Below are 12,794 nucleotides of genomic sequence, written 5' to 3' on the forward strand. Positions count from 1 at the left end.
ATTAAGTTCATTAACTTGTTATTTCAACCAGTTAAAATTTTATATTTATTTAAAATAATAAAACAATTTTTAATTAATCGATGTAGAGCTTTATTTTTTTTTAAATCACGCTGTCTAATCTGTGCTCTATTGCCAGATAACACTCTCAATCCAAGGCACAAACTGATCAACTTTACTGTATACTCCCAAGGAATTCTTCATGCCACAAAATCTCCCAAATGATGTCACGCCAATGATGCTATAAGTACAATAAGGTTCCATCTGAACAACCTAAAAATATTCCAAAATTAGACAAGTTTTTTGTCTAGCTGTTTTTAGGTTTTTGTATACTGAAATTTTTATAATATAAAGCTTCATTCAGAACATCGAAATTAGTGGAGTATATTAGTGGTTGCAATTATACTTTTCACTTAAGAATTTACGATAATTCACAATGTCTAAAGCTTCATTCAGAAGCTCGCAATTAGTAGAATGAATTAGTGGTTTCAATTAGCTTAGAAGTTTGTTCCTTTAATTTCAATATAAGCAAAATTCAAAACGTCAAAATTAGTGGTAGACATTTTCAATTAGCAGAAAAGCTTTATTAAGACCTCGCAATTAGTGAAATAAATTAGTGGTTTCAATTACACTTTATACTTTTGAGTTTACGATCATTCACAATATTTAAAAAAAAACAGAATTAAATTTAATAGAATATCCTAGCAACAGCTTGCGTTAGTGTTGTATCCATAGAGAAAGCTTAATATCTTTTGATTTCTAACTACAATTTCTTTTGTCTTGACGAAAGATAATCAAAGGCCAAAATGACGTTTCTCGCAAATTTTGAAGTATAATTAGTGGAAATGTAAAAGCTTCATTCCGAACCCCGCAATTAGTGGAATAAATTAGTGGTTTCAATTACACTTTAGACTTTTTAGTTTACGATCATTCACAATGTCTAAAAAATACAATTAGAATTAATAGAAAATCTTAACAACAGCTTGCGGTAATTTTTGCTTATAAAACAATAAACTTTTAATTTCTAACCATATTTTCTCTTGAAGGATGATAAACAAAAGCCAAAATGACATTACTGGCTAATTTTGAAGAATAATTAGTGGCAACAGTTAAAAGTTTGTTAAATTTTTCTCCTTATTGAAAATTACTAGGTATCACTAATGTTGACATTTTTAATGCTTACATTGAAATTTGAGGAACAAACTTCTACGCTAATTGAATCAACTAATTTATTCTACTAATTTCGAGGTTCTGAATGAAGCCTTTGTCTGAGGAATAACCAATCAACCAACAGTTAACAAAAAAAAAGATGATAAAAAATAACTTACTTGTAATGGTCCTCCAGAATCACCTTCGCACGTGTCTCTGCCTCCATCTAAATCACCTGCACACATCTCACTGTCAATCAAGCCATTGGGCATCTCAATAGGATGAGTAAGAATATATTTACTGCACACTTCGTTAGAAAATAAAGGCAGTTTGACTTTGAGCAATGTAGTACTTCTGTCATTATCATCTGAAAAAAATCAAGTGAAACATACCTATTTTTTTGGTTAAAATAGTTAAATATTCAAGAAGGACGTTTATTTTTTTTATATTTAATTTTTGCTAGCAGCATGCATGGATTGTAAATATACAGGTGTACAAGAAATAGTGTACCAAACTTGTGACACACAAGTAAAAATTAAACGAAAAGGTTCAATGCTCTAATGGTACGTATACATTGGTGCGCTGCGCCGCGAATGCGCAGCGCGCGCCGAGCGTTGTCCGCGCGTTACTTTTATTGTTCTAACGAACATCCCGCGATCCATAGAAATCCCGCGCACATTGGTCTAGTCGTTAATCATGTCTCCATCGTCTGAGAGGAACTAAGCTATTTTAGTGATGAGCAGTGCGGCTCATTGAACACTCCATTAATAAACAATATTTAAAGAAAAAACAAAAAAAGGGCATTTATTCAAAGAAAACACAGGCAGAGTGCGCGCAACCTGAAAACACGTACCAATAAAGGCGAATCGACACGAAGCGGCGCTGCGCGCCAATGTATACATACCATTAGGTGCTTCCCAAGGAAATTACAGCCTTCGAAACTTAGCTTCGATGTAGTAATTTAACAACTACATTAATGGATGTAGTCATTTCAACATATTGTCACATAACAAGCTAGGATTATTTTACCTCAGGAAGCTGCTCTTTATTTAGTTCGAAATGGTGAACGGTTTTCAAGATATTAGACAGTTAAAGCACGGCCAAAGACGTAGACGTAAACGTATCGTTTGACATGTACGCTTGCGCAGTGAGACATTCACTTGCGTTTACGGATACGTGATACGTATCTTTACATGCCTTTACGTACGTACAAAACGCAAACGTATCGAGCCGAAGGAGTTTCGATTTTCACCCGAATGATGCCGAACGTACAAATTCACAAACAACTCGTTTCCACAATTGACTAGTAATTAAGTTATTTCATAAATTTTGGGGCCAATGTAACAGAACTGGACATATTTTATTACAATAAATTTGTATGAAAATATTAAGCATCATAATAAACTCATTTTTGAATCTATTTAATTAAATGCTAGTTCTTAGTCAAAATCCATATGAGGATTCTAAAAGATGGAATCTAATAAATAATCATAAAACTGTGTCTGTTTTCCAATATTTTTTATTACTAAGAGCATTTTAAGTTGTAAGGACTACTTTCTGTAATAAAATAATTTCCATTTATAATTTTCTTCATTTTTCGAACTTTTATAAATTTAATGTGGAATCAATGGAATAATAAATATCCATTTTCAGTTTTAAACGGCAGACATAACGTAGGTTTCTGCGTTACGTGTCGAGAGAGATACGTATACGTATTGTGCCTTGCTTTAACTGTCTATTTACGTTTAAAGGTTACAATACATACGGTAATCGCAAAACAATTTCTGATGCACGAAATCAACTTTGAGTGACAAGCGATGGCGACAGCGCTGCCAGATTGTGATGGATTTATGAGATGAATCTTAATTTAAGATCAAAGCAAAACCTTTGAAGGCGGGTAAAGGACAAATAACTCACAATCTTTAAGTTGTTTAATTTAAATTTTAATGCTTAAAAAAGCAAGGGGGCGACATGTTTCGGGAATTTAAACTATTCCCATCATCAGGCCCAAAAGACAAAAGTCAACCTAGGAAGTACAACCACTCGGAAGAAATAAAATTAGTTAGAGATGTTAACATTTACACTCACAAACTAACAAAACTCTCTCATTGTAATTATAAATTGTATAACTCTTCTAATTACAATGTCTACATTTACAACTTACAACTATTGTAATTACAACTCTTATAATTACAATGAGAGAATTGTGTAAATGTTAACAGCTCTAACTAATTTTATTTCTTTCGAGTGGTTGTACTTCCTAGGTTGACTTTTGTCTTTTGGGCCTGATGATGGGAATAGTTTAAATTCCCGAAACATGTCGCCCCCCTTGCTTTTTTTAGCATTAAAATTTAAATTAAACAACTTAAAGATTGTGAGTTATTTGTCCTTTACCCGCCTTCAAAGGTTTTACTTTGATAATATGTACTCACACTGGGTTAGAGAACGTTTAGTTTTCTTAATTTAAGAGTGACAGACAATATATTTTTTATATCATTTTTTAAAGATATTTACGTTTTATTTTCAATTTAATAACTAATATTTTAGTAATTAATTGGCTTATTTGTTTTATAGCTTATATTACTTATTACATATTGGCAAAAACTAGTCCATTATAAAGATTATTCTAAGCGTATGGGTTAATAATATGGGTTAATATATATGGGCTAAATATGGGTTATTTATTTATTTATTGATGTACATCTTACAACGCCATAAGTGGTAATAACAAGTAACAGGGTGCTATTAATGCACAAACTAATAATCACAAAATTAAATAAAAACTAACGCAGAAATAACTTTGAAAGTGGTGTAATGTGCTTGTCAATCAAACTTACTTCTCTGACTGCAGTCAAGGGTAGAATTTTTTTAGAATTTAGAATGAGTGGGAGGGGGGTTAATCACTTCGACCTTACAGATCCATTGTGTCCCCCTTTCTTGAATCATAACTCATCATACAGTCCCAGGGCTTTGACAAAAGCCAGTATCTGGGACGGTTTTATAGAGGGTAGTTCTCCATCTCCAATATCAGTCGTACCAAAATTCATGGCACGAATGGTTGTCGTCTCGGCGCACTCAGTGATGAGGTGTACTGGTGTTTCCCCATCTTCCCACAGAATCTGCATTCGCCGTTTCTTCTTAGTTTCAATCTACTGAGGTGTTCATTGAGGAGACAGTGTCCTGTTAAAAACCCCGTGACAATCCGAAGATTATTCTTACTCAGACCCAGGAAGATCTGTGATTTTTCTTGATCATAAGCCCTCAGAAACTTCTTCGAGTGTCTTAGACCATTGCAAGACTTCCATTCCAGGTTGCGGATGGAATCTTCCAAGTTCTTGAGTTCCGCCTTGAGTTGGTTACCACTTGGAAAGCAGAACGGTTCTGGTCCAGTTAGTGGAGTGTTCGCTCCTTTCCTACCTAGATGATTTGCTTTTTCATTGCCTTCTATCCCTTGGTGAGCAGGCACCCAGTGTAGGAGGACTTTGTTTTCTTTGCCTAATTTATTCAGCTTCTCTATGCATTCTTTGACCTACTTCGAATTGATTGATACTGAGTTGATCGCCTTTAACGCTGCTTGACTATCAGACAAGATGGCTATTTCTTGTTTCCGATAGTTCCTATGTAAGATAAGTTGTACGCATCTCTCGATAGCGTAGATTTCTGCCTGTAGGATACTAGGGTAAGTGCCCATTGGTTCGGAGTAATTAGCTCTCGGCCCAAACACTCCGATCCCTGTTCCCGTATTGGTTTTGGAAGCATCAGTATACCAAGTTATGGTATGGTCTTTTAACTGCTGGGCAAGCGTTTCGCTCTTCCAATCCTTCTTATCAGGTCAAGGGTAATAAAGGACTTTTATTGTCACGTTCTCGTTCAAAATAGTTTATCAGAGAAGCTACAAGCTCTTTGCTTCGACTGTTTAAATGCTTCGGCAAATTTTCAACACACAAATTCAAGGAATGCAATACAAAAACTCGAAAATTTAGTTCTTAAAAGAAGTGTTTGTGCTTAAAAGTACAATTTTTGAAAATTACTATGAAAATAGGCAAAAAAATGAGAACTACTCACGAAGATTCAACAACACGATATTATACAAAATAATGACTGACATTAGGATAATTCTCAAATAATAAACGACAACCTTGCTGAAAACGGCGCAATGTGACCAACATAGCGATAATAAAATTCGGTTTAAACTAATTTTTGCAGATTTAATCTAAATAAAATAGGTATATGTTACATTTGCTCTATAAAGTAAAATGAAGAGCTGCTGGGTATCTTAAATTATACAACAAATTGAAACATTTTTGCTAAAATTTAATTTAGTCAGATTTCAATACTTTAATGTCAATGTCGATATGATTGATGACGTGCATTGAAAAATGTTTTGCGATTACAATCCATGCGATGTATGAAAATTTTTGATTGGTAGCTAGTAGGAATTTGAATTGAGAGTATTAAAACAATTAACAATGTAGTTACATACCAGATATGGTGTAAAAAATTACAAGACAGTGTAACAAAATATGTAAAATCTGTATTTATTTACCTACCATAAAATCTTTTTCCAAATCCTATAGCTTGTGCATGTTTTTGATTGATATTCTCCAAAGTATTCACACAGGCAGGTCGAACAAACGGTGTAAATATAACGGGGCTTTCCAGAAAAACTATGGCGATGTCATGGTATTTTCTGGGTCTTTTATACTGCGGGTGATTGACAAATTTTTCCACAGATTTTTCTTGAATGTAACTGCTGTTGTCAAAGAGATCGACCATACCTAATCTTACTCTTCGAGGAGGACCACTAAATATGAAAAACTATACATTAATAATACTATTTAATAATAAAATATTATGTGATTAAAATAAAAACTTAAAATTTAACATCACTATAAGAGTAATACGTGGTTTCTGAAAAACATTATGTTTTTAAACACCCTCTATATTTGAAGTATATCAAGTGGTACCTATTTTAATAAAGTTTGCTTTTGACTTCCGATACTTTCTATATATTGCAAATATTTTAAATCGAGAGATCTTATTGTAAAATATTGGTGTGCTAAAACAGGACACCCTGTATATCTGTCACATTCTAAGTTTTACCGGCGAGATATAGTACAGTGAGCGGCTGTTAGAACGTGCTTTTCGCTGATCAATGAACCGCCGCACAACCACATGATTTCTTCGCCTTCCAAAGTGCCAAAACCAATCGCTGCCTAAAACTTTTTGATAAGTTTATAAAATTTATGGAAGCGTAGAGCTGCTACGCCAACATGGTGAAATATTTTCAGCAAAATAAACAATTTTTTTGTAAATTTACACACATTCTGTAAATTTACACCTTTTTGTGACAAAAAATAACAGAAAAATTGACAAAAAATTGGCAGAAAATATATAAATTTACAAAAAGTGTAAATTTACTGAAGAACTAAATTTATAGAAAAAGTGCAATTTACAAAAAAAGTGTGGATTTACAGAAAAATTGTAAATTTACAGAAAAAGTGTGGATTTACAGGAAAATTGTAAATTTACAAAAAAAAGTGTTAACTTACAGAAAAACTAAATTTACAGAAAAATTGTAAATTTACAAAAAAAAAGTGTTAACTTACAGAAAAACTAAATTTACAGATGAACTAAATTTATAGAAAAAGTGCAATTTCCAGAACAAGTGTGGTTTTACAGGAAAATAGTAAATTTACAAAAAAAAGTGCAAATTTACAGAAAAACTAAATTTACAGAAAAAATGTAAATTTAGAGATGAACTAAATTTATAGAAAAAGTGCAATTTACAAAAAAAGTGTGGATTTACAGAAAAATTGTAAATTTACAGAAAAAGTGTGGATTTACAGGAAAATTGTAAATTTACAAAAAAAAGTGTTAACTTACAGAAAAACTAAATTTACAGAAAAAATGTAAATTTACAGATGAACTAAATTTATAGAAAAAGTGCAATTTCCAGAACAAGTGTGGTTTTACAGGAAAATAGTAAATTTACAAAAAAAGTGCAAATTTACAGAAAAACTAAATTTACAGAAAAAATGTAAATTTAGAGATGAACTAAATTTATAGAAAAAGTGCAATTTACAAAAAAAGTGTGGATTTACAGAAAAATTGTAAATTTACAGAAAAAGTGTGGATTTACAGGAAAATTGTAAATTTACAAAAAAAGTGTTAACTTACAGAAAAATTAAATTTACAGAAAAAATGTAAATTTACAGATGAACTAAATTTATAGAAAAAGTGCAATTTCCAGAACAAGTGTGGTTTTACAGGAAAATAGTAAATTTACAAAAAAAGTGCAAATTTACAGAAAAACTAAATTTACAGAAAAAATGTAAATTTACTGAAGAACTAAATTTATAGAAAAAGTGCAATTTACAAAAAAAGTGTGGATTTACAGAAAAATTGTAAATTTTCAGAAAAAGTGTGGATTTAAGGAAAATTGTAAATTTACAGAAAAAGTTAATTAACAAAAGATAGTTAAATTTGGCTATTTTTAGCCAATGTGGGCATGGCAGCTCTACGCTTTCATGAAAATAAAGTTAACAAGAAATTTAATTACCATATGAGGAAATTCTTTAATTCTTGCTGCCTTTCCACCTACAATCAAAGTGTTATCATACATCGTACAGGTAGACACCATTTTTGTTCTACCACTACTTCGAAAAAAAGGAACAGTCTCTGCTTGATAGACCGCCTGACCATATTCCGCACATTCTTAAATAAATTAAAACGAATGTTTAAAAACAATATATTTTAATATATACCGTGTCCTTGTTAACCTCACGGTAGAGATACTGAGAGTCGTGGGTAAGAAGCAAATTTTAATATTAAATTATAAAGAACCAGAGAAGTCCAGGGGCGCTATTCTGTACAATCGTCGGTATCGGTAAGTTACGACAGCTCTCGATACTTATTTGTATATAGTAAAAATGTGTTAATTGTTGTTGTCATAGTTACCGATCGGTCCTATGGCAGATATCGCAAATTTGTACCGACGAAAATCGGTATCTCTGCCGTGCCCTTGTCAACCTCACGGTAGAGATTCCGATTTTCGTCGGTACAAATTTGCGATATCTGCCATAGGACCGATCGGTAACTATGACAACAACAATCAACACATGTTTACTATATACAAATACGTACCGATAGCTGTCGGTAACTTACCGATACCGACGATTGTACAGAATAGCGCCCCAGGGGATTGTTATTGTCATACTTTTAGCTGTCATTAACAGGACATATAGCAAATTTGTACCCACGACTTTCGGTATCTCTACCGTGAGGTTAACAAGGGCACGGTAGAGATACCGATCCTCGTGGGTACAAATTTGCTTAATGTCCTGTTAATGACAGCTAAAACTATGACAACAACGACGCCCATTGGTCATACGTACCGATAGCTGTCGGAAACTTACCGATAACAACGATTGTACAGAATAGCGCCCCTGGACTGCTCTGGTTCTTTATAATTTAATACTAAAATTTGCTTTTTACTTAATATAACAAAAATTATTATTCTGTCACAAACTTTAACAGAATTATGCCTAAAGGTTGATTCTCACTATACTTTCCGTTTCCATTCCATATCCGTTCCGTATTTTTTCTCGTATTGACGCTATACGTAAGCTTCCGTTCCGTATCAGTTCCATACTTTTTATTGTACAATTTATATCATTACGAAAGTTTCATTTTAAAAATTTGTATCTTTTGAAAAAGGTAATAGACTTAATTAAGAGGTGAAAGAATAAATATAAAGATCAGAAAAATGTAAACAGAGCTGCTACAAATGCAAGAACTTGACAACGCTGGTTCCGGTACGCTTCAATCCGTCCGGCAAAAAAATGCATGGAAGGAAAGGATGTCGGACGGAAGGAAAACGGAACGGATAGTGTGCGTTGTCCTATTCATACACATGATATCATGTTTATGTAAACGGAAGGTATAGTGAGAATCAACCTTAAGCCCGTGGTTACATTGGATGCGTGTCCGTACGTTTTTTTGGTCGTACGTGCTCGGACATGCACGCAGCAAAAGACAAACAAATGATATCTACGCAGGCGGTTACATTGCATCGGAGTTTACGCGTCCGTGCACGTACAGTACGTCTGTCCGTTCTGTAGCTCCGGGGTATCCGTGAGAGGGGAAACGATATTTTCTCGATGTTTTTCCTAAAAAATTAGACGACGCGTCCCATCAATAAAAATTCGACAAATTTGCAAGTAGCCAATAAAGTGAGTGGGCGGAGCGATTTGCGGTGACGCACACGTCAAATCGACGTATAAAATATATTGCTGTTTATTTAAATGTTTTTGCCCGCATTCCTTTCATAGACACAGATCCAGCAGATGTACTGTACGTCAATTTCCGTTGGTCGGATGAAAACAAACTGGTTTGTTTTTTTAATACGTGCACGTCCGAGCGTTCGAATTTTTGTTTAAAAACAATATATTTTAATATATACCGTGTCCTTGTTAACCTCACGGTAGAGATACTGAGAGTCGTGGGTAAGAAGCAAATTTTAATATTAGGGTCCTTTGGGCCCAATACATTACAGTTGAGGGTTGGAACCTTTGGTATTACACAGCAAAATAAAATACTAGATCTAAATTCACACTAAATCACCACAATACACCAAAACACTTTTACTTTTACACTGGACGCGCGTTTCGCTAACCATTTTAGCATCATCAGCAGATGATTATAAACTAAAGTACAATCTACAAGTTGAGCGTTTATATACTCGCCCAGTGGGCACCGAGTGGGCGTGGCAAAATCTAGCCAACCGAGTCAGAGCCCACTGAGCGTAACAGTTAGATTTCCGCCACTAGAGTAAAAACCCGACCTTTCCAGTGGAGGTGTTTTATCCTTTGGATTACCTAATAATTGTTGTGTAATTTATTATTAGCACTATAAACAAGTTTATAATTGACATTCTTAAAAATTCCTTTTATAGACCACGGGATAACTCTCTATCAAACGGTATCGAAAAATATTTAGACGTATCTTTCTCCACTTGAAAAGTCGAATTTTCAGAAAACATTAACCTATACCTACGTTTTCTAATTAATTTATCAACTAGTGAAGGAGAATATCCATTACACTCAGCTACATTCCTAATGTAATCTCTTTCTATTTCATATCTTTCGTTGGAAAGTGGGAAACTAAGTAATATATGAATTAAGAAATTTAAACAAGCCATTTTATGTTCAACACTATGATGTGATTCATTAGGAATATATCTGCATGTGGTCGTATTTTTCCTATAGATATCAAATTCCAGGCAATTATTAGCATTTCTAATAACTAATACATCTAGAAATGGTAATCTGTCGCTGTTCTCAATTTCATGCGTAAATTTAATGGAAGGAAAACGATTATTTAACTTAGAAATAAAATTATCTATGATGTCTGAATGTGTGTCAAAAACAGCAAAAATATCATCCACATACCATCCGCTGGAAAGGTCGGGTATTTATGAAATTTCTTGTAAAGTTTGTAATCAGAAATATGTTGGGCAAACTAGAAGATCAATATTAACTAGATTTAAAGAACATTTAGCTCAGATAAGATATGGTAGACCGGATAAATCTTGCGTTGCCGAACATACTGTTGATAAAGAACATTGTATAGATCTTAATAATTTAAAATTAATTAAACAAGTCTCAAATTACAGGCAATTAGATGCATATGAAAGCATCAGAATTAATAAATGTAAAGATAGTATGAACAGAGACAACGGTCCAATTCCTTCGTGGCGGAAATCTAACTGTTACGCTCAGTGGGCTCTGACTCGGTTGGCTGGATTTTGCCACGCCCACTCGGTGCCCACTGGGCGAGTATATAAACGCTCAACTTGTAGATTGTACTTTAGTTTATAATCATCTGCTGATGATGCTAACATGGTTAACGAAACGCGCGTCCAGTGTAAAAGTAAAAGTGTTTTGGTGTATCGTGGTTATTTAGTGTTTTTATTTTGCCCAATACATTCACGAAAAATTTGAATATTTTTGAATACCAGGTTGATTTTTATTTTAGATATATTAATGTTGCTGGAAACATTGTAAAATATTCAAAAAAGTTGACCGGTTGCTGCTTTAATTCACCAAATATTTTATATATTCATTTTCTTCGCCTTTTCTTGCATATAAATAATTTACCTAACATTTTCTTCTGTTCATAAGTAGTTATTTTTACATTAAATCCTCAGACAGCATCAAAGTAGTGGCGTCCGTTTTGACAAACTCGACACACAGGACACCATGAACGCGCATCGAATGTAACCACTAAAATAAAATAGTCGTGCGAGTAAATTCCGTCAGAGCTCGCACGTTTGAAAAAACGCACGGACCCGCGTCCAAAGTAACCGCGGGCTTAAGTTCTGGCATTTTATAGGCACTGAAAATTTACAATTTGAACAAATACTTACTTTCTTGTGCAATTTTTTGAGTTTTTACGGACGAAAAATGCAGAATAACCAACAGAAATGAAAGTATATTTTTCTTTATCATTTTTATCAATTCTTTATCAGACCGTAGTGATCTGAAGCCAAAAAAACTCATACACAAGTTCTATTTAACAACTAGTTCTGTACTTGTCTGGAAATAGAAAATTTTACTTGGAATTTACAAGGAAAACCATTCTAAATACTTACAGTTTTTAATTACTTACCAAAATTAGATTTTTTATCTTAATGTTAGAAGTGCTTTTTGTAATATCCTATTGTACCATTTTCTAGTACTGTTAAATTGTTCTTTATTAAAAAAAACAATATTTTTCAATTAACAATCGTGGAAAATGTATTTTTAAATGAAAGAAAAAAATATGTATAACAATATTTATTCTTAACAAAATAGTAATATTAATATATAATATATCGGGTTTTACATATACAGGAATAAAAATATGTACTTATGTATTCGGGTATTCCTATGTATTCAGTTTCAAATACCGGGTGTTGCTCAAAAGTGGCTCACCCCTGTAACTTTTCTATTTAAAAAAAAACGATATCTGGTACGTTATATAAATCAGGACTGATTGACGTATTCAATTGTTTCACCGGAAATTACTACAACTATTGATTTTTAAATGGCGCCCTCGGTATTTTTTGCTTTATTCGATATAAAATAACAGAACAGAATGACATATCATATGTGAACTTTTAACATTCTCGCTTATGATCGTATTTTAAATTTTAATCTAGAGTGCTATCTATGGCTGTACTAAAACACTAATTTTTAGTGAAGGATCCTTGGAAAAATAAATTTGATCGTCTAATGTTTTTAGTGTCTTGTGCTGGCCGGTTAAAAGATGCCCAAATCGTATTTTTAATCATATCTCAATTTTTTCAAATGGAACGAGGGTGGCTCATTAGCATATTTGGAAAAAGCATTTTTTTACGAATAATTTGGTACCACACTTGGTATTTCGAGTCAAATTTCACCACAAGGAGTCTTACCATTCCAATTATAAACCCGATATTGAAGGGGTATGATTTAGAAGCTGGTATAGTATACAGAGTGGGTCTTAAATAAGTGCAAATACTTTTAAAAAAAATTCTATCTGAAAATATTTGCACTTATTTTAGACCTCGTCCTATATAAAGTAAAGATTTATAAATTAAAGATAGTCATTTCCGGTGAAACAGG

At 33.0% G+C, this 12,794-nt stretch overlaps 1 protein-coding gene across 1 annotated transcript; it reads right to left on the reverse strand.

Moving 5' to 3' along the window:
* Positions 1–88: 88 nt before the first annotated feature.
* On the reverse strand, positions 89–11,758 carry LOC115883682 (serine protease snake-like). Its single transcript, XM_030902067.1, has 6 exons — positions 11,576–11,758; positions 7,709–7,863; positions 6,250–6,362; positions 5,697–5,950; positions 1,326–1,513; positions 89–270 (listed from the first exon to the last, which is right to left on the reverse strand). Exons 1-6 carry the CDS (start codon positions 11,706–11,708, stop codon positions 127–129), a joined length of 987 nt encoding a protein of 328 aa, XP_030757927.1. The 5' UTR covers positions 11,709–11,758; the 3' UTR covers positions 89–126.
* Positions 11,759–12,794: the final 1,036 nt, after the last annotated feature.

Source organism: Sitophilus oryzae, unplaced genomic scaffold (assembly GCF_002938485.1).
Source record: "Sitophilus oryzae breed Bouriz unplaced genomic scaffold, Soryzae_2.0 scaffold_1974_pilon_pilon, whole genome shotgun sequence".
NCBI lineage: Eukaryota > Metazoa > Arthropoda > Insecta > Coleoptera > Curculionidae > Sitophilus > Sitophilus oryzae.